This window comes from Pseudocercospora fijiensis, assembly GCF_000340215.1.
Source record: "Pseudocercospora fijiensis CIRAD86 unplaced genomic scaffold MYCFIscaffold_4, whole genome shotgun sequence".
Classification (NCBI taxonomy): domain Eukaryota; kingdom Fungi; phylum Ascomycota; class Dothideomycetes; order Mycosphaerellales; family Mycosphaerellaceae; genus Pseudocercospora; species Pseudocercospora fijiensis.
Window position 1 is genome coordinate 395,021 of NW_006921535.1, and position 21,210 is coordinate 416,230.

Here is a 21,210-nt window from a genome sequence, read left to right on the forward strand (position 1 = left end):
TATTACTAGTAGTACGGCAGAGATAGTAGAGGTAGTAGAGGCAATAGAGGCGGCGGAGATAGTAGAGGCGGCGGAGGTAGCGGAGGCGGCGGAGGCAGCGATAGATAGTATTATAGACGGTATTATAGACAGTATCGAAGGCGCGCTCTCGGCGATAGACGAAGGTACGCTCTTAGCAGTAAACGAAAGCGCGCTCTCGGCGGTAGACGGTATTAAAGATATTAAAGGTATTAAAGGTATTAAAGGTAAAGAGGTCCGATTTGTCTCGGAGACGCGTATTCGAGGTCGCTATCGCTTACTAAGCCTACCTCGCGAGCGTATCGCTTTATCTAATAATAGGTTAGTATCGCTACGACCTTAGAAGCACCTATTCTTACTAAAGGAGCGCTCTCGTAGTCTAATACCGCGCGAGTCGTAGTTTCCGTCTTATCGAGCTTTTAAGTCGTATATCTATATCTTCGGAAAAGCGACTAGATACGAGTTTAAGTAGTATAAGCCGTAGAAGAATAAGAATAGTATTAAATATCGCTACCGCTAGGTATATAGTTACTTCGGCTTACTAGATAAGCGTACCTAGAAGGAAGTAATAAAGCGGAAGTTAACCTCGAAGAAAATAGGTTATAAATTCTACTTCTACGCTATTACTATCGACCCGAGCTAGCCTAAAGGTTAATAGGTTATCTAGTATTCTACTAAAGAAGATTACTGCTTCTATAACTATAAGAAGGACGATATCGTCGCTCTTGCTATATATAGGCGCCGCTCGAGATCCGCGGAGTTCCTTAAACAACTAGAGCGCTTATAGCAGTCTCGTATGCTAACCTCGAAGATTATAGCCTACTTCCGCGGCCGTAGTATTATTCTTAAGCCAAAGGACGTACGGAATGTCGCATAGGCTCGCAATATAGACGCTCGATAATAGATAAACTAGGCTTAGCGGATAGTTAGGTTATTAGACGAGAATAGTATATTCTACGACATTTACGAGAACCCCGAGAACAGTACTATTCGAAGTATAGTTGCGCTCTACCCTAAGTCTCTCGAGGCCTTTAAGAATACGCTATATACCCTTATTATTAATACGACGTATTTAACTAATATTTATAACCTCGAGCTTCTAGATATTGTCGCTACTAGACCGATAAATAATACTATTAAGCTCGGCGTTAGACTTATTCGACCGAAGCCTAATTAAGCCGATTTTACTACTTTGTTATAGTTACTACGGAAGGGTCTTAAACAGGCTAGTTATCCGCTGCCTCTCGTTATTACTACTAATCGAGAAGTCGCCTTAATGCTAGCGATTAAGGAGGTCTATCTAGGCTTATTAAATATCGTCTGCGACTAGTATCTATAGCAAGATATATTAACTCGTATCCGTAAGGAGCGTAGCGAATTTAGTTAAGTAAAGGGCACCGACGGCTCTTAGACTAATAGTCCTCAAACTAGCAAGTTTCTACGGTTGTTCGCCTACACTATCTATAGTTAAACTAAAGCCGAGTTTAACGAGAACGCTCGGAAACTAGACAACGTCTATCCTATGTTTAAGGCCTGTCTTAATAATAACTAGTAGTACTATAGGACTTATATTGTCGACTACTAGACTAACGAAGTTCTACACTTTAGCTATAAAACAACCTCGCGAGTTAAAGCTACGTATAGACGTATTAAAGTCTAGCTTAACTATAGCAGCCGCTACGATATCTTTACCTTATTTAAGAGCCTTCTTAACTAGTAGAATAAAGGGTATAATCGCCGTCGTATCCGCCTTACTAAGAACCTAAAGAGGTATAATAAAGCACTTACTAGACTATTTTAGGCGAGCGTTTCTCGAGTTATAAGCGATTACTGCCTTCTCGAGGTTAAGAATCTATATTAACGTACTAACGACCTTCTACGGACTATAACTAACGACAACGGTAACGAGATTAAGCACTCGGCGTACTCGTGCCCCTACTTACAATGCCGCTATAACGACTACCTTCGTAAGACGTATAGTTATCCTTATAAATACGATATTATAAAGCTTCTCGAAATAGGTAGAAGCCGCGCTATACTATTACTAAGCTACTTCTATAAGCACTAGTTAATTAACTTCCGTAGAACGTATAATCTACGAGAACTAGAAGTAATCTATAGCAACCGTAAACCTCTTACTAGCGGAGCGATATTATATACTATAAAGCGTATAGCAACGGCTCGAGAATTAGACGACTTAAATAAGGTTATAGTAACTAAGAAGCGGAAGACTCTAACGGCTAGAATAGTCGACTTTGCCTTAGAACTAGGCGTATCTCTTATATAACTTCGTACTACAGTTACTAACTACTATAAGTGCGTAAAGAGCTAATGCCGCACTTAATAATGCCCTTACTAGAAGGCTAATCGACCGTATAGCTCCGCTTGCTATCTAGCCGGCTTTAAGTGTTATAATCTACGAGTTAAGCCTTTATTATTACTTCTAGTCGCTCCGGAGCTACCTTCTAAGCTAGATCTACTTCGCCGAGAGATTAAAGACCTATAAGTACGTAAGAACTAACGTCTATAGGCGGAAGAAGAGCGAGCGAGGTAATAAGCTAATAGTAGCCGCTAGCAGGCGGTATTATATAAGCAATAATAACGATAGGCTACTTAGTAACAATACTAGCACTAATAATAATAGTCGCTTATATAGCTAATAGGGCGGCTACTTTATTACTAGGTGCTATAGCAATAGCACTATTAGTTTACTTAGTAGTAGTATTATATATAGTAGCAGGCTAGTTAGCAACTAAGAGACTAATATAAGCTAGTATATATAGCTTCGCGTAGTTATAAGGCGGCAGGTCGCAATCCGCTTAGACCTAAGTAGATAGCTAACAACTAATAATACCTTGAATTTTGCTATACTACTAATTTGCTAACAAACTTTAGCTTTATAGCTACTAGCAGTAGTATAGTGGTAGTTGCCCGGGCGGAGGGGCTGCAGCGACGCGATTATCCGCTTCTACACGCGATTTTGTATAGAACAGCCGATCTCGTAATCTCGGGTTATGCTGGGGCTCGGGCGGGTAGCTGGGGCTCGGTTTAGTCTCGAGGTGCCGTATCTTGCCGTGGCGGCGTGGCCATGACTAGCACTTCTCCGTATCGGTATTTGTGCTGCGCAAGGCCCACTCGAGCTGCCGGCTTCAAGCTGATGGAAGCCCAATCAACACCAACGAAGGCAGGCTATTCCATGCCAGCTATCGACTTCGGGCATACGCTTCCCACCTCCGTCGAATGAGGCTATAAGACTTCCAGAGGGTGGTTTGTTGAGACCGGCGTGGCCACCAGTCAGATCATGTGGCATCTCGTTCGGCCGCCGTGGACCGTGGGCCATTGAGGGATCTGTTCTGAATATCGCCCGCCAGATGCCGCCTGTTGATGTCCCGCCAAGCTGAAGAATGCCTGAGTAAGCCGAGATCAAAAAGCCATCGGCATCCCGCCAAGCCTGGTCCTGCGATCTTCCGTAAGACCAGAGCTTGCAACAGGGAACTTGTCAACATCCAGACAAAACAAGACTCCCTCCAGAACGATAACAGATGTTGAATCCCCCCCCCCCCACCTCCCCTCCACCCCACCCCTCACCCATCCAAACTCCTAAACCTCGTAGCCAACCACCTCCCCTCAACAACCTCAAAACTCGCCAAACAAACACTCCTCCTCACAACACCAACCGGCATACCCATAACCTCCACCCCAAACCTCAACTCCGCCGTCCCCACCCCTTTAACCTCTGTCCTCATCTCCACACAGCTCACCCTCATCTCCGGATAAAGCCTCGTCATCTTCTTCCAAACCTCCACATACTCCTCCACCCCCATCGACCTCGACGAAAGAAACGAAATCTCCGCCTTCCAGTTTTCCGCTTTATCAAGCCAGATACCACCCGCTTCGTCGAAAAAATCTCGGGAATTGATCGCGTCGATGTGAGTCAGGCATTTGCGTTCGAGCAGCGCTTTGAGCATTCGGGAAGAGGGGGTTTTCATCGTAGGGGGTAAGGCGCGGAGGCCGTCACGGCCGTTTCCGAGGGTTGTGGTGCTGTGAGTCGATTTTGGGTCTTGGTGGGAGAGGGGGAGGGAGGGTGGGGTGAGGTCGAGCATGCTGTCTTTTCGGAGGGTGTCGAGGGGTTTGGTGGAGATCATGGTGGGGGTTGTGTATTCATGAAGATGCGATGATTCAGATTTGGATCGTTTGCCAGATGCCTGCTTGGAGAAAGTAAGGTCGTAATCAATCCCTCTCTTCAATCACCGCAGGAATTGAATTTCCACATCTGGTATCCACGGTCCTGGCGAGAAGTAATGCGCAAAATCAATGAATTGAAAGTCACTTCGGAATATAGAATTACAGCAGCAGATGCGGCATATAAACAGGTTGTGAGACCTACCGTACACTACATACCAATAAGGAATCAAATGGTTCCCCAGCGTCATCCAAATTCTTAGCGTCGTGCTATCGCCGCAACTATTCTCGAGGCGCGGTGTGAGCCATTAACATCGCTTCGTCGGCGACCGGTGTGGAACGGCGTTGTTTCAAAAATCGCTGGATCACATGCTTCTTCCTACTTCTGCCGAACAGCGGTACTGTAATTCTGGATATTCTTTTGCTTGCTTATCTTCAGAAGCATGATGAGTATATGTGCTGGGCTGGATGCGTTTCGTGGACGCCTATGGCCAACTTGTGTCTGCCTCACGAGGAACATCCACTCTCTCGAAAACACTCAAGCAGACGCTCATCTTGATGCATCACTGCTTGTGACTTCTGAGACAGGACGAGAGACGACAGTGAAAATGAATTTCACTTCTCGCAAGTTAGGAGAGTGTTGTTGATGGGTGCGGTATTGTGGTGCTGACGCGAATTCGTAGTTCAGCTGGTCATCAGTCCATAAGGCGGAATCTCGTCCCGTGTTTTAGTAGACGAGTCGTTGTGGTGGTTGCAGGATCGGAAGCTGCAGCAACACTTTGATAACGTGCAGACGTCAGCGAAGCTTTTCGCGAATCCTGGTAAAGCTTCTAGTACGCGTTTGCCCAGTCATGATGGTGATGTTCGAGAAGTCCTGGATGATGGAAGATGCGTGCTGGTCGAAGAGGAGGCGAGGCAAGAGCAGGTGCGAGCGCCCCACCTTTTCATCAGGCAGCGAGCCAAGACAAGACAAGAGAGGAAAGGGGAGGAATACACAAGACCACTCGGACCCGGCAGATTTTCTTCTCGATTTCACGCAGCGGGCATCCAACATACCAGCAGCATTGTTCTTCGGCCAAGTCGCTGCTATCGCCCTTGCCTCTTCCTTCCATGCCGAGCTCAACTCTCAGCATGTCTGGCCTTCCTTCCTCTGATCCGGCCACATCAGTGGAGCCAATTTGCGAAGGCCGCCCAGCAGCAGCTTCCTCGCGAGGCTTCCTTCTGCCTCCTAAGCCGACACGAGCCAAAGCCGAGAAGATCGGCTTCCTCCATCTGCCCGACAACATCCGCAAGCGCATCTATGAGCTTGCCGTGTACGATCATGACCGTACGGCTGTGTTCCTGCCTCGTGGCCTACCACGAAAGGTTGAGCCTCATATTGATGATGTGGATCTAATCCTCACTGAGCTCGTGGAGCATCCCGAAAGACTGAACTGCGACGGAAAGATTGATAACACCGAGCCTTGCCACTGGACTACCTTATATCGACCCGTAGCTAGTGACGACAGCGCCGCTGCTGGTAGCTGGGTCGAGCCCACTCTGCGATTCTCGTCTGCCCACACTCTCGGAATGCCGACTCATGCCGTCTACAAGCGAACCGCTGACGATCTCAACTTCATCAACGACGAGTCGGAAGATGGAGGCGAGGAGTCCGAATCGGGCCCTGAGGCATCAGTCGAAGCGCAAGAGGATATGCTCGACCTGGGCAGACAGGGGGAGGAAGACAGCGAGAACTCCATTGTCTTCGAAGACGCGTCTGAACTTGACCTCGCCCACGGCCCCAATCGCATCAAACTCGAAGAGCAGTCGGAATCTGACGCCAGCGAGTCCTCCGTAGTAGGTCGTTACAGCAAGAACGACAGCATCTTGGACATTGAAGGCGATGAATCCGAAGATGATGAGGATCATGACTCCGAAAACTCGGACGATATTGAGAGCCATGATACTGGTGCATGTGGGATTTTCAACTGCCCTCAATGCTCCCATCGATCGAGGTTCTTCGGTGGAATTCAGGCTGAAGTCAACCCCGAAAAGGATTCCGATGATATCGAGCGCTATGACAGTGAGGAGCTCACCGGCATGCTGTACGAAATCGAAGAACCAGGCATCTTGCTGGCCTGCAAAGAGATCAGAGCTCAATGCCTGCCAGTCTACTACACGCACAACGCCTTCTCATGGCGCTTCTCATGGACGGACTATCAGCGTACCTGCCACAGGTTCAAGAAGTGGCTGAAGTCGGTCGGGCCTGATCATATCAGACTGATCACGAAGATCACGCTCCAGGGCCGTCACCGCGTGGAAGAAGGTATCGAGTTCTCTGCCGACATTGACCTTCTCGACGACTATCCATACTTCGAGACCAATGTCTACATCGAGGACGAAGGACCTGAGCTATGGACTGTCGCAGAAACAATCAATCGCGAGATGTCCAGCTACTTGTGGTTAATGACACAGCATGAGCGAAATCGTCCAACCTTTTCGATCGGTCATCTGTGTGAGCTGGCAAACATGTTTGTGCAGGGCATGCATCGGTGAGCTCATTGGCCTCTCCGCGAGCCAGCAATTCTTGCTAATAAGTTTGTAGGGATGGCGGTGGCTGCGTGCTGGAAGAGGCTACTAAGATGAAGCTCATCCTCAGCCCTCTGTTCTGATTTGGCAACGATCACGAAGTCTTTCATGAATTGAGCCTGGCATGCGTCGCTTTTTTTTGGCAGTAGCAGATCCTCCATGGCTGGCTTACAGTAGCATTTGCAACCAGGTAATGGGCATGGGCCTCAAGGCCTTCAACGTTTGATACGTGGTAGATGTCAAGGTCGGCGAGACATCACCGTCGAAAGAAAGAATATTCATATAGCCAAATTCTAGATTTGCTTCCCCGGTGTTCTGATCTCCCGCAGGCTGCCGGCTGACACTTCTCGGTGGACTCCGATCAGACTGACATTGATACTTGGTACAGGGTATGGCCGTATCATGCACACGGCGTTCATTCGGGCCGGCGGAATCTCGGCTTCACCATGTCGTGGGGTGCTTGGCACCACATTGCAAGCTCCTCCTCTCTTTCATATCGAGATGGATGGCGCGCTCAGCTACCCCTCCCCTGCAGTGACACCAGCGACCTCTCGGCAGCCAAGATGAACTTGACCTATCGAGGAAGGTCGTCCCCCATACTCCTCACGCTCCGCACAACAGATAGCGCGCCCGTACCTTGCCATTATCTCACTGCGTTGCCAAGCAGCGCGAGATCGATCTTGTGGCGAGGATGAGCCAGGCGAAGATCGGCCTGCCTGGCACGCATTGCAATATATAACAGTTAGAGCAGGCCAATTCCAGTACCACTGATGACTATGCCCATTGGACGGCCGCACTACCAAACAGAATATTGCCTCAATTGCGCATTTCGACCATAGATTAATGCGCTCAGCAACCGATTGGGTGCTTGTTTCACTAATTACTCGGGTCAGAACAGAGTGACCACCTTGATGTCGCTTTTCAGGTACGCTGCATTAGCAGCAGGCTTGTCGAAACTGGCGGGAGTGCATGGATGTCAGCAAGAACGGCATTTCTACAGTGGTCAGCATACCAAGCGACAAGTAGGCATTACGAAGCACCTGCGATGAGCCTAGTAACATAGCATGGACTGACATGGTCATTTTTACAGGCTTCGCCGGCTCCAGAACTTACTCCCGACGAAGCACTGATCATAGCATCCTTTGACAACAATAGCATCTCTGACTGGTCGTACTACTACACCCACGGCAACCATCTAGCTGGTCGCAATCGAAGTCAAGCCCAGTGGACAGCAGATCGCTGGGCAGAGGCTGGATTCGAGTCACGCCTCGACAGCTACCACGTCTTTCTCGACTACCCTGTAAGCAAGTCTTTAACCGTGACTTGGCCCAATGGAACGACATATACCCCCAGCCTAGAAGAAGCAGTCCTGGAGGAGGATGATGTAACGGGGTGGGAGAATCGCATTCCAACTTTTCATGGGTACTCGTTCAGCGGCAGTGCCACCGCGGAATATGTTTACGTTGGCCGCGGTCAGAAAGTCGACTTTGAACGACTGGTTGCGCTTGGCGTGCCTCTTGAAGGCAAGATTGCATTGTCACGATATGGTGGGCCGTTCCGGGGCTTGAAAGTCAAGAACGCGCAAGTATGTTGTCCATGATACGAATCATAGTCATGTACTGATCATGCTCTACAGGACTATGGCATGATTGGTGCCGTGCTTTTCACCGACCCAGGAGACGACGGCAATGTGAGTATACCTTTGAGTATAAGGCACGGCTCCAGCCGAGTGTGTGCGACTGAGGCAGTCATGTCAGAGATGGCAGCAATGTCTCACCGCTATGCTTCGGAGCAAGCGTCGTCAGGAACATCGCTAACCCTTATACCCATCGCTTTTAGGTCACTGTTGCTAAGGGTGTTGCGGCTTACCCGGATGGCCCTGCACGTAATCCAACATCGGTACAGCGTGGCAGCGTACAATTTTTGTCCACCTACCCAGGAGATCCTACGACCCCTGGATATCCTTCCAGGGAAGACTCACCACGCTCAGACAAAAGTGCTGTTACTCCGCAGATTCCCAGCATACCGATTTCATACGCCGAGGTGCAGCCTATTCTGGCGGCACTGGACGGCTATGGTACTCCAGGAGCAGAGGTCAATCGTTCTCTATGGATCGGCGCCTTGAATGCAACCTACTCTACTGGGCCAGCACCAGGCCTTACAATCGACATGAGCAACCTGATGGAAGACACCTACACCGACATTTGGAACGTGCGTAACCTTGCATTAAAGTAACACGCGTGTTCGGAAGCTGACTTGGACCGAACAGGCAATTGGCATCATAAATGGCACAAACAGTGACGAGACAATCATCATTGGGAACCATCGCGATGCGTGGATCATTGGCGGCGCTGCAGATCCAAACTCGGGAACGGCTATCATCGTCGAGCTTGGGCGAGTCCTCGGAAAGCTCGTCTCTCAGGGCTGGCAGCCGAAGCGCAACATTGTTCTTTGCTCATGGGATGCCGAGGAGTATGGTCTTGTTGGGTCTACCGAGTGGGTTGAAGAATACATCCCATGGATCAAGGATACTGTGGTATCGTATCTCAACATTGATGTCGGCGCCAGTGGGCCTCATCCGGATATCTCTGGCTCGCCTGAACTGCATGAAATCGCCAAGGAGACAATGAAAAAGGTGATCTGGCCGGCGATGGGTGGGAATGACACGATGTACGATGTCTGGATGGATGACACTAGAGGTGAGGTCGGGGTACTTGGAAGTGGTAGCGACTACACCGCTTTTGTCCATCGTGGCATCGCTTCTGTAAGAATCCATATTTTCTCGTCTACGACAAGACATGCTAATGACTGGTCACAATAGATCGATGTCCATTCTTCCCAAGGTCCAGGCGACCCTATCTACCATTATCATAGCAATTACGACAGCTACCACTGGATGGCGAACTTTGGTGATCCTGGCTTCCTCGTCCACAAAGCAATGGGCCAATACCTTTCTCTAATGGCATACCATCTGGCGAGTGACGATCTCCTGCCACTACAACCACTTAACTATGCCGACCAGATGGACGTTTACTACCAAAATCTGCAGTACGCCATCGGCAACGCGACTCAAGGGGACTCACTTGACACATCTGCGCTGCGCTCCGCCATCGATACCTTCCGCGTCCAAGCGACTGAAGCTGCCGATCTCGCAACTCGAGCAGTGGATGGCAATGATGAAGCCTTGTTGCAGCTCGTCAACGGCAAGTATCGCGACTTTCAACGCGGCTTCGCTTCACAGGGTGGTCTGCCGACAAGAGAATTCTACCAGCATTTGATTTTTGCTCCGGGTCTGGACACCGGCTACGCTCCTGTTACATTTCCTGCCATCACGGAGGCTGTCGACGCGGGAAATTTCTCTTTGGCACAAGAGTGGGTTGGGAAGACTGCGAAGGCTATCCAGGTTGCTGGTGAGATTTTGAGGACTTAGGTTTTCGGCTTGATGGATGTAGGCTTTGAGTTTGCGAGACGGAATGGAATGGTTTGCACTTTGAAGATAGAATAGTAGGATTCTGTGACGGGCAAAACAGGGTACTCGCGGACAGATCCACTCCTTGATCATCAACAAACAACAACATCGATCAGATTCGATCCTCATGAACATCATAACCCATAAGCACAGCATTCACGGCATCATCACTTCTGTGTTGCCCTGCGCGAGGAGCGCGAGGCCAGAGAGGAAGATTTTGGCGAGCCTGAATTTGACAAGGATGTCACGAACGTCTGGAGCAATATCTGGCCCGCTGTCGAAGGCAAGAAGTCAACGAGGCCTGAGGCACTGTACGCGAGATTCCGGCGAAGAGCTTCGGGCAGCTCGAAACTTACCAAGGAATATATACAGCCTGATACGCTGATCCCGCACCCACGCAGCCTATAGATTGGAGAAGAGTCTTGCTCGTTCCAATCAAGTACAAGTTCGGAGAAATGGTCTAGTGGTTGGGCACAGGCGCCTCGAATCGTTAGAGGTGGGCAATTCGTTCGCCCATGCTTCATTCATTGATAATCGGCATGTTCTGGATGTGCGTTCGATTCGCACTTTCTCCATCAATCTTTTCTTGTTTCTTTTTGTCTTGTGCTCTTGCTCGTTTTGGCACTTTCTCGGCGGCATATGTTCGTCACTGCTTGGAATTTTCACTTTTTGTCGATCTGGAAGTCGTTGCTCTTGCTGTTGCGATGGCGACTTCGTGCACGGAGCGACTCAAAGTTCTTGTCGACCACATTGCCGCCAACACTGGCATGTCTTGCGACCACGACCGAGCACATCGCAGACCAACAGCGCAAACATCCACCTTTTCTCAAACGCGAACCTTCTTGCCTCCGCGATCGCCTCCGCGCATTCCAACCTACTCACTATGGCAAGCAAATGAGGCCCAGTCTCCTTCAAATCTCCATGAAGGGCCGCGGAAAAGGCTGTCGGAACGTGTGGCGCAAGACTTGGTCACATCTTACGGACTGCTACGTCCTACTGCCTGTCATCTTCCTTCACGTATGGTGGGTTTGGTCTTACATCTGGATGGTCGAATACCTACTCGATTTCCTGACAGGACGGATCAATCCTTCCTACGACTCTTGCAAGAAGCAGAAACTCAAATACTGCCTGCGAGACGAGCTCGCCGTTGGGTTCAAGGCAGACGGGAGCCTCTTGGACACTAGAGAGGCGGATATTTTCTTCGTGATACTTACCTCGCAATTGGTCATCACCGTTGGAGAGCAGATTACTATGGTATTGGGTCGATCGGGGCCGTGGACTTTGATCATTGTTGAGGCGATGAAGGTCATCGAGTGGATCGTATGGTATGCGATGCAGCTTCAACTCGTTGACCAGTCAGAGTGGAGCCAGCAACATCTCGAGGAATTGGCAGCACGATGTCCTGAGTATTGGCGACCAAGGACTGCGGATGGACTCTACCCTTCTCTGATCTCCAGCCTCATAATGGCATTGTTCGTGTGAGTTGACCTAGACTAGGAGAGAGATTTCTGCGCCGCAAGACTGACACCACCCTCTATGCAGTATGCTATTCTGGCTGATGGTAGTCACTCCTCTGCTATGCTCACTCACGCCAACGACGCCTCGGTACACCATTCCCTGGATATGGAGAGCTTGGAGTTCCTGGAAACGAGACTGAACAGCACGTCTGCGGACGTCAGACTCGGAGAGCTCTTCGACTTTTATACTTTCGAGAGGGTCCACACTATCCTCCAGCGAGGACCAAACGTCTTCAACGACCACATACACGCTATACCTGCCGCCAGCGCAATGACGCACAAGCCGGAGAAAAGGGGACCGTTCCCAATCGCAACGATCAACGGCTCAGTGACGATGGAGCCCACGCAACTGAATATGTTCCTGACGAAATTGTTGAGCGCAATGCCGCTGGATGCTTTTCGAGGCATGAACTCTGTCAACATGGTTGTGACCAGCGCAAAGATGAGCATACTGCCGATGCCAAAAAAGAAGTTTGCAACGAGAGCCCCGGCGACATTGATCTTGTACTGCGCGAACCAGCCGTACGCAAGCAAAGAAAAGGGGTAAAGCATTGCGCCAAGCCACGCATTCTCCTTCATGCGGTCTTCCGGGAGAAAGACCAGTCGACCGTTGGCATCGTAGCGACCAGCGTTGCGTGCTTCGCGATGCATAATGCGATCGACCCATCGACCACCAAATATGCTGGACAGGAAGTACCCGGCGCTGTTTGGCAGATATAGACAACCCACAATGACCGGTCCATAGTTGTACGGAGCTCCAGAGAAGTTCTGCTGCACGGAAACATTGAGTACGTAGAGTTCGGCGAATGTGACACTGGCATAGGCCACCAGAACCGCAACAGCGGGAAACTGAAGATACAACACAACCCGCAAGGGATCGATGAAAGCCCGACGAGCCATGAGCCAATACTTCCTCGTCTTGACATGCACCGATTGCTTCGTCGTCGTTCGTACCAATTCCGGTTGTTCCACTTCCACCCCAGCCTCGTCCACCACCACCAAATCCTTCCGCTGCCTCAGCGTCTCCGGCAAAGCAAAAACAATCAAAACCTCCAAAAACGCCCCAAAAATCGCCAAAAACCACTGCGCCGACCTCCACCCCAACGTCTGCGCAAACGCACCCCCAATGATCGGCGACAACAACGGCCCACACAACGGTCCAAGATAAAACATGCCCATCGCCGCCCCCCTCTCCTTCACCGCCCAAACATCCGCAATCGTCCCCGCCCCCACAGCCTGCACGCTCGCCGCCGCACCCCCGGATAACAACCTCATCACCACAAACACGCCCATACTCCCACTCACCGCGGCCAAAACGTTGAAAACCAAAAACAGAAAAAAACTCACCACGTAGATGGATCTCCGTCCCCACGTTTCCGAAAACGAACTCCACCACAGCGGGAAAATCGACATGCTCAACATGTACATCGCGACACTCAGGTTCGCGGTCGTGGCCGTCGACGAGAAGTCGTGGGTGATCTGTTGTAAGGCCGGGAGCACGATGGAGGACCCCATGGGTGCGGCGGCGCCGGCTAAGGCTACGATTGCGGTGATGGTCCATTTCTTTTTTCGTGGGAGGGCGTAGGGGTTGGTGACTTCGTCCATGCAGCAGAATTTGGAGAGGAGGCCTCGGCGGGAGGGGCGGGGGATGGGGATTGCGATGGCGATTTCGTCGGGGGGGATGCTGGGTTGGGGGGGTTGAGAGTTTCTGGGGTGGGAGGAGGTGGGGATTTGTGGGTCGTGGGCGGGTTCTTCGAGGGGATGGTGGGATGGGTGCCAGGAGGAGGAGGGTGGGTGTGGGAGGGGGAGGATTTTATCGTTGGTTGTCGTTGCTGCCGTTTCGTCGGGTTCGAGTTCTTTGCTGAATGCCGTTTGAGGTCGGGAGGATTCTGAGTCTTCGGTGGATGAGCGGCGTTGGACTTTCTCATCGAATTCCTCTGCTGATTCTTGTTTTTCTACATCTCTGTCGTGGTCTTGGCCCATGCTTGGAGCTGACTCGGCCTTTGCTGCGAACTGGTGTTTCCTAGGAAGTCGATCCGGGGGTTATGGATGGATGCTCGGCCTTCGGCATGTAAGATGACACTTGCTCTCGGTCTCTTTCTTGGAACGTTATGAGGGAAATGATGAGAGCATGAGAAGAAAATGTGCGTTGTAAGATGGCCGACGTGAAGTGCATACCACTACAGTACCTACCGTTTCTCCGTGTAAAGGTCGGGTGATCAATGCCGTAGACTACATTGATGCTGCGACTCATCAACATCAGAATCTGCATGAAAAGGTGCCTACGGTGCCGATTGCCGTGCTCTAGCGTGCATTGTTGATGACAGCTCTACAGCTAGCAGCGACACGACAGCAGTGAGAGATCTGACTTGGGCTTGGCAACGGGACGGGACGGGACTGTCCGCACCTCTCATCGCGCTTCAAGCTTTCCCCGCCCTCCGTTAGCGGACATCATCGGTCTGCATTCTGCATTCAACACCTGTCGCCGTGCTGCTTCTTATCTTTGAAGCTCTTGCATTGACTCGCATCCCAAAGGATTGCCACAATAACCCCTGGAAGCTTGGTTGGGGCAGAGCTACCCTGGACAGCGAATGCAAACCAAGGCGAAGCTTTAGCGCGTCGGTGCTGCAAGTGGCAGAAGGAGCATCGTGGAATGCTGCCGACAAAAAGCATCCGACGCATTTGCAGCCTGCCAGCGACGAGACTAACAAAGCCGCACAGAGCTATAGTCAGTCATCAACATCCCGGAAATGGCGGACGTGGAAACCAGAGCGAAGCTGAAATCGCAATTCTTGGATCGTCCTTCTGACCAGCATATCGAGCGTTGGGATGATTTGTGGAAGCAGGGCGTCACGCCCTGGGATCGAAATGGCCCTAGCGTTGCTCTCAAGGACGCCATTACAGGACACGAGGATTTGTTCGGCTCGCCGGTAGCGGGAGGTGGACGGAAGCGAGCATTGGTGCCTGGATGTGGGAGAGGGTATGATGTGCTTCTGCTGGCGGCACTGGGCTATGATACCTATGGCGTTGATGGATCCGAGACCGCAGTGGGAGAAGCCAGGAAGTTACAGGCGATGTCGGTCGACGATGACATCTACGCTGTCCACGATGCGGAGGTCGGTCGTGGCGAGTCGAGATTCATCCTCGGTGACTTTTTCAACGACGACTTCCTGGAGAGTACTAAGGGCGCCGAGTTCGATGTCGTCTTCGACTACACTTTCCTGTGCGCACTACCTCCTGAAATGAGACCACAGTGGGCACGCCGGATGCGCGATCTGCTATCTCCAAGTGGTCATCTTGTATGTCTGCAGTGGCCTCTGGGCAAGGATCCGAAAGAAGGAGGACCGCCGCACGCACTGACGAATGATTTGTATGTTGAGCTTTTCAAATCGCCGGGCGAGGATGTAGAGTATGGTGAAGATGGCAAGGCTAAGGAGACTGATCGGGAAGTCGGTCCATCGGGCCTGGTCAGAGTGAAGCATTACAGACCAGAGCGCACACATCCCGCTGGCCAGACCAGTGATTACGTGTCGATATGGAAGCGGCAGTAGAGTAGTATCAGTCGCGATAAGCCTCGTTCCACTCGTTTGCATCAAGCCATATCATTTCCGAGAATGTTCTTCCCATCTTACCCCGCCCCCGTTTCCTAGCCCCCCAAATCCGCTACCGCAACCCAATCCCTAACAACCGCTCTCAAACCTCCTCCTAAAACCCGTCGTTACAATTCGATTAGAACTAGCAAAAGGATACAAAAAAAAAAGTTTCGCTTCCTCGTTAAAAAAATTTCCGTTAGTAATAAGAAGTCGGACTCGTAGCGGAAAAGGAGTCTTAGACGACTTTTAGGATTAGTAAAGGAAGAAGGAGGGGTTTGTATAATATATTAGAAGGGGTATAGTATAGTAGTTTAGAATACGCTAGGTAAATTTATATATATTAATCCGTCTACGGAATATAATAGAGACAAATTCTAATGTGTTGTAGGTAGGATCTGAGTATAAGCTAATAGTGGAAGTAGAGATTGTCGCTAGTTGGCTAAGGATAAGGCTTCGGCCGGGAGTGGCAAGTGCACAGGCCGGAAGGTGAACCCAAAACCTCATTCAACTTCACGTCGCCACACCCAGACATCATCCGGACGAAGAGATGGCGTTGTCACAATCTATACCATTAAAACTACTATACTGTATTCATTCTGCGCTTCGCCATCTAGACACAATGCCAGCTTTTCATGGAACCCAAACGCCAACGCTAAGACCAACCAACCACCTAAACCGCACGAATCCCCTCTCTTTCCACATCGAACTTCTCATCCAAAGCCGCTCCAGTACTCATGGCCCCACCAACCATAACCTCAGATTCCGCCCTCCGACTACTCCTTTCCACACCCTTCTTCTGTCTCGTCTCCCTCCTCCTCCGATCCTCAGCCATGCGTCTAATCAAAGCCGACTTCTCACGGATTTTGTGGCCGTAGCGATAGAAAATGAAGGGGATGGGGATGAACAGTGCCTCGAGAAGTCCGAGGAGCATGCCAGCCCAATTCGCACCGAGAGTTCGGTAAAGTGAAGGTCCGGCAAGTGGTAGGGTGGCGCCCATGACGGATCGTAATACGGCGTTTCCAGCGAGTGCGGATGCGGCGTAGATGCCGTAGGATTGGACGAGGTAGTTACTCGCGTAGATGAAGACACCTGCGTTTCCGGCACCGAAGGGAATGCCGGCTAAGATGGGCTTTACGATTGTCAGCTTGTAGTATTAACATGTTGTCGGTCGACTTACCACGATCCAATGCACATTCGGAGTGCAAGTCCAAGCAAAGATAATCTCGCCCGCAGGGATCAAAACGGAGGCAATGCACACCACGCTGACCATAGCTTCCGGATAAGGACGGTCGGTCTCGGGATCATGTTTATGCGCATTGATCATGCGGCGGATCAAGGGCTCTGAGACGATGACGACCATGCCGCCTATCCCGATGCCGGAAAATGAAAGGCCGGTAAATCCAGGTGTCCAGCCGCGTAGATCGCGGAACACGATTGGATATGCAACGAAGCAAAGATAGAGCACGCCATAAACGAGTGCTATATACACATCCCAGAACATGCTGCAATTCATCATTAGCTTTCTGACGTTCTGTGCATCTGAATCTCGTGGAGATCGTACCAAATGGGCTCCGTTACTGTCAAGATGAATGGTCTGGACAGGTTCAGCTTCAGTAGAGGCCAGAATTTCTCGGTGTCGTCGTAGCGGCTCCACCAGGTATTATCTCCAGTGTCTTTGCGCTTTTTGTGCGCCTTGCGTCTGAGAAGAGCAGGCGCATATGTCTCGGGCACCAAAGCAACGAGGATGCACGCAACGCCGGAAACTATCACAACGACCCCTGGCATGTCCGTCAGCCTCGAGGACGAACAGATTTTGACATTTGTCGCAGCGCTTACAATTCGTCCACCTCCAACCCAGATATTGATACACGAACCCCCCTACGACCGGACCTGCGATTGCTTTAGTACCTCGTCCGCCATTACGATGATGCCAACTCACCGATGACCGGACCATTCATTGGCCCAATGGACCACACGGAGAAGGCCAGCGCTCGGTGATCCTCGTCGACGATATCATTAACGGTTCCTGGAGCATTACTGATCATGGCGGCCGCGCAGAAAGCGCCCAAGAAACGAATGACCAGAATTGTTGCAATGTTCTTCGCAAGTGCGCAAGGGATGACAAGGACAACAAAAAGGGTCATGGTGATGAGATAGACGATCCGGCGACCATACATCTCGCTGAGTGGAGCGAGCACGACCGACCCAGTGGCCATACCGAGCAGATAGGTCGTCACTCCCAAGATGCCCTCGTTCTCCGACAGGCCCCACTCTTTGGTCATGCCTGGAATAGCAGAGGTATATGAAGTCGAGTACAGGACGGTAGAAGTGGTTGCTAAGCTGAAGATCATGATGACGATGCCTTTATACCAGAGGGCCCAGTCCTGTGGATTTTCTCTCGTGTCTTGGTCGAAATCGACTTCAAAAGCCATGTCCTGGGTAGCAGCGGTGCCGGCGGTGCCTTGAGTCCATGTTCGAGTTGGGACGATACCACCAACGGCGTTCGTCGAACTCGTCCTGGAGAGGTGGGGCTGAAGTGCATTGTCGGCCAAATCCTGACTGTGCCGGGTGTATCTTGAAGGTGTGGATGCTATGGAGATGCTGTCGGAAGCGGTAGAGACTGGGGATAAGGGTGGCTCGATAGACATGTGCGAAGGCCTTCTCTCGGCGACGGCAGGCTCCTTGGTGATGGAGTGGTCGGAATGCATTTGGTCAGACATGATAGGGGTGTGTTTGGTGGGACGAGCAGTGGGAAAAGCTGGGATACACGTCGTTTGCAATTGCGAAAGGATGCCAAGTCGGCTTGAATTAACAATAGGCGGCGTTAAAGACGGGTGTAATAGTGTGCATGGGAACAAGCTCTGTCCCGTGATGGATTCGCGATGGCGGCTAAGAAGGGTAGCTGGTGTTGGGAAGAGGGGGGCCAGGTGGATGGTGAAGTGCACCTACAAGATGTGAGCAAATTTCGCAGGCAAGGACGCGCTTTCTTCTTTTCCAAGTGGGACTCATGGCTTCGGCCAGCAGAAGGTGCTCGGGTCGCTAAAGCCGGCTGCATGCACTCAGTGGTAGGACAGTGTCCGGCTAGAGCAGGCGATGCGATGCGATGCGATGCTGGGATTTCGAATAGCGCGGCGTACTTCTCGATCAACTGCCTCTGTCACAATAAGCACATATGGACGAAGGTCGATGTGATGTTGACTGGCTGTTTCTCGGCATGGGCCAGCATTGTGGGTGTGACTTGGGTGCGTCTTGAATTCGCCATCGCCAATGGCTATTCATCTGGTCACACTACTCCGGATAATCGGCACCAAAGGGCAGTGCGGCGCCCGTCCGCGCCATCAATGCTTGTCTGTTCAAGAATCAGCACGCGTAGAGATCGGTGCAGCAGACTCATCATTGGGGGTGCTGTACGCTACGTACCATCTCGATGCGCAATAATAATCACGAATGCGCTGGAGGAGAGGTCGGCATGGCTCCGCACATCGCACATCGATCGGCCTTGGCGAGACGGTATACAGCAAGCAATACCTGTGGTCAGCTGCAGCATCCTGCCGTGATCGAAGCAGTAGAACTATCGCCTCCCTCAGCATATTCAACGCCGCAAAAGGAATCTGGGTCCCGCGGCAGACTCGAGCTGTCGCGGTCAGTCCACTGTCGCATCTTGATTCTCGAACTCGCCACGTCAAGCTCTTTACACACCCTACTCCGTCAGCCTGTCCTGGCCAAATCTAGCACCAGTCACGTGCCCTTGTCTTGGCCAGCAGGCGGAGAAACACGGACATCGTACCTCCCAAGTCCCAGGATGTCTTCCAAAGCCGGAGCGCATGGTGGACGTGCAGCAGGGGTCCATGGCCGGCTCTTGACCAATCTCACAGAAATATCAGAATCACGATCAAACGGAAGAGCTCCACCCTAAGCGCCTGATGAGAGGCAGATGATGAAAGAAAGAGTGGTCAGCAAGAGGCAAGAGCCGCCCCAAACCTCAACCTCCGCGAACCGAACCGAACCGAACCGAACCGCACGTGATGTGAGGCTCATAAGTATGAAACTAAAAGACAAAGACAGCCTCGGGAAAACGATCCACTAAGCCGGTGGCGGCAGAGCGGGAAGTAAGTAAGCTGCGACTTCAACTCTCACTCCTCTCGCATCCAGTCACAGCTGTCCATTCATCCGAGGCCTCCAAAAGACTCTCACTGCGAACGGAGAGCATATGCTTCCTCGGTCGAAGAATCGCATGGGGCGTTGCCGCCTTGCTGTACAAACATCGGACGAGATCGGGTAGGCGTAACTTATCTGCCACACCTGTGCTTTATAGGAACTCGGCTCTGCACCTATTGTGACGTGATGCCCCATCTTTAATCCTCTCCCCTCTTCAAACACGGACTTCTCCCCTTGATTGACAAGGACATTGCTGTCTGAAAACTACCACTAACATCCCTGACCTCTCGACACGCTGGCGGACACATTGAAAAGCATTGCCTCGAGCATATTGTCTGTCCTTCCCCAGCTCCCTTCCACCATGTCTAGCGATGCGGAACAGCAGCACTTTGAGGAAGAGGTGAAAGAGCTGAAGCAGTGGTGGAATGATTCCAGATGGCGCTACACCCGCAGACCATATACTGCCGAGTCGATCGTCTCGAAGCGTGGAAGCATCAAGATTGAATACCCAAGTAATCAGATATCGAAAAAGCTATGGCGTATTGTGGAGCAAAGATTCCAGGTCAGTCATAACGCAAAGCATTGAGCCCAAAAGTATCATACTGATCTTGGAACAGAACAAAGATGCTTCCTTCACATTCGGCTGTCTTGATCCAGTCATGGTCACGCAGATGGCCAAGTACTTGGACACTGTCTACGTTTCCGGCTGGCAATCATCGAGCACTGCATCCAGCTCCAACGAGCCAGGTCCAGATCTTGCCGATTACCCGTACACAACTGTTCCAAACAAGGTCGAGCATCTGTTCATGGCCCAACTTTTCCACGATCGCAAGCAGCGCGAAGAACGCCTCAGCACCCCAGCTAGTGAACGATCGAAGCTCACCAACACTGACTTTTTGCGTCCAATCATCGCTGATGCCGATACGGGACACGGTGGTCTGACTGCAGTCATGAAACTGACCAAACTGTTCGTGGAGAAGGGTGCTGCTGGCATTCATATCGAGGATCAAATGCCAGGGACCAAGAAGTGTGGACACATGGCTGGAAAGGTGCTTGTTCCTGTAAATGAGCACATCAACAGACTGGTCGCCATCCGCGCTCAGGCCGACATCATGGGCGTCGACCTCCTCGCCGTGGCCAGAACTGACTCCGAAGCCGCAACTCTGATCACCAGCACCATCGACTCTCGGGATCATGCCTACATTCTCGGAGCCACAAACCCAGCTCTCCAACCACTAAACGACCTCATGGTTGCCGCCGAGCAAGCGGGAAAATTCGGTCCAGAACTGCAAGCTGTCGAAGACGCATGGAATGCTCAAGCTGGTCTCAAACTCTTCCACCAAGCCGTCGCCGACACCATCAACGCAGGCGTTCACGTCAACAAGCAAGGTCTCATCGACGAATTCAACAAGCAAGCAAAAGGCAAAAGCAATTCCGAAGCTCGCGCCATCGCCAAGGGCCTCACTGGCGTAGACGTCCACTTCGACTGGGATTCTCCACGCACACGCGAAGGCTACTACCGCTACCAAGGCGGCACTCAATGCGCCGTGATGCGTGCATGCGCTTATGCTCCATACGCCGACATGATCTGGATGGAAAGTAAACTCCCCGACTACGCTCAAGCCAAAGAATTCGCCGATGGTGTCCACGCCGTCTGGCCCGAACAAAAGTACGCCCCAGTCTCACTCCCCCCTTCCTTCTCAAT

The 21,210-nt window shown here is 51.3% G+C and overlaps 7 protein-coding genes and 1 pseudogene across 8 annotated transcripts in view; 5 read left to right on the top strand and 3 right to left on the bottom strand.

The window, feature by feature from the left end:
• Positions 1-3,551: 3,551 nt before the first annotated feature.
• MYCFIDRAFT_211091 (uncharacterized protein) lies at positions 3,552-4,391 on the bottom strand. The gene has a single exon (XM_007927884.1). It carries the CDS (start codon positions 4,161-4,163, stop codon positions 3,603-3,605), a length of 561 nt encoding a protein of 186 aa, XP_007926075.1. The 5' UTR covers positions 4,164-4,391; the 3' UTR covers positions 3,552-3,602.
• Positions 4,392-4,433: 42 nt separating this feature from the next.
• MYCFIDRAFT_174151 (uncharacterized protein) lies at positions 4,434-6,735 on the top strand (the record flags this gene model as incomplete). Its single annotated transcript, XM_007927885.1, has 10 exons — positions 4,434-4,446; positions 4,506-4,677; positions 4,715-4,802; positions 4,834-4,860; positions 4,884-4,922; positions 4,958-5,021; positions 5,050-5,092; positions 5,133-6,638; positions 6,661-6,694; positions 6,721-6,735. 10 exons carry the CDS (start codon positions 4,434-4,436, stop codon positions 6,733-6,735), a joined length of 2,001 nt encoding a protein of 666 aa, XP_007926076.1.
• Positions 6,736-7,505: 770 nt separating this feature from the next.
• MYCFIDRAFT_51270 (uncharacterized protein) lies at positions 7,506-10,802 on the top strand. The gene is made up of 6 exons (XM_007927650.1): positions 7,506-7,790; positions 7,859-8,353; positions 8,405-8,458; positions 8,608-8,979; positions 9,038-9,532; positions 9,590-10,802. The coding sequence occupies exons 1-6, from the start codon at positions 7,680-7,682 to the stop codon at positions 10,196-10,198; spliced, it is 2,136 nt and encodes a 711-aa protein (XP_007925841.1). The 5' UTR covers positions 7,506-7,679; the 3' UTR covers positions 10,199-10,802.
• On the top strand, positions 10,687-10,812 carry MYCFIDRAFT_t39 (annotated as a pseudogene). Its single transcript has one exon. The product of its transcript is annotated as a tRNA-OTHER (tRNA).
• A 1,125-nt stretch (positions 10,813-11,937) lies between these two features.
• MYCFIDRAFT_187941 (uncharacterized protein) lies at positions 11,938-14,069 on the bottom strand (the record flags this gene model as incomplete). The annotated part of the gene is made up of 2 exons (XM_007927886.1): positions 11,938-13,438; positions 14,041-14,069. The coding sequence occupies 2 exons, from the start codon at positions 14,067-14,069 to the stop codon at positions 11,938-11,940; spliced, it is 1,530 nt and encodes a 509-aa protein (XP_007926077.1).
• A 435-nt stretch (positions 14,070-14,504) lies between these two features.
• Positions 14,505-15,305, top strand: MYCFIDRAFT_196111 (uncharacterized protein; the record flags this gene model as incomplete). Its single annotated transcript, XM_007927887.1, has 1 exon — positions 14,505-15,305. One exon carries the CDS (start codon positions 14,505-14,507, stop codon positions 15,303-15,305), a length of 801 nt encoding a protein of 266 aa, XP_007926078.1.
• Positions 15,306-16,017: 712 nt separating this feature from the next.
• On the bottom strand, positions 16,018-17,995 carry MYCFIDRAFT_36438 (uncharacterized protein; the record flags this gene model as incomplete). The annotated part of the gene is made up of 5 exons (XM_007927567.1): positions 16,018-16,476; positions 16,525-16,849; positions 16,909-17,125; positions 17,184-17,237; positions 17,287-17,995. The coding sequence occupies 5 exons, from the start codon at positions 17,993-17,995 to the stop codon at positions 16,018-16,020; spliced, it is 1,764 nt and encodes a 587-aa protein (XP_007925758.1).
• A 1,692-nt stretch (positions 17,996-19,687) lies between these two features.
• The window catches only part of MYCFIDRAFT_211094 (uncharacterized protein), a 2,544-nt gene continuing 1,021 nt past the window's right edge, over positions 19,688-21,210 (top strand). Inside the window, exons 1-2 of the mRNA XM_007927888.1 lie at positions 19,688-20,067; positions 20,123-21,174. Of these exons, the coding sequence (XP_007926079.1) occupies positions 19,867-20,067; positions 20,123-21,174 (1,253 nt within the window). The 5' untranslated portion in view covers positions 19,688-19,866. The remainder of the gene's footprint in view (positions 20,068-20,122; positions 21,175-21,210) is intronic.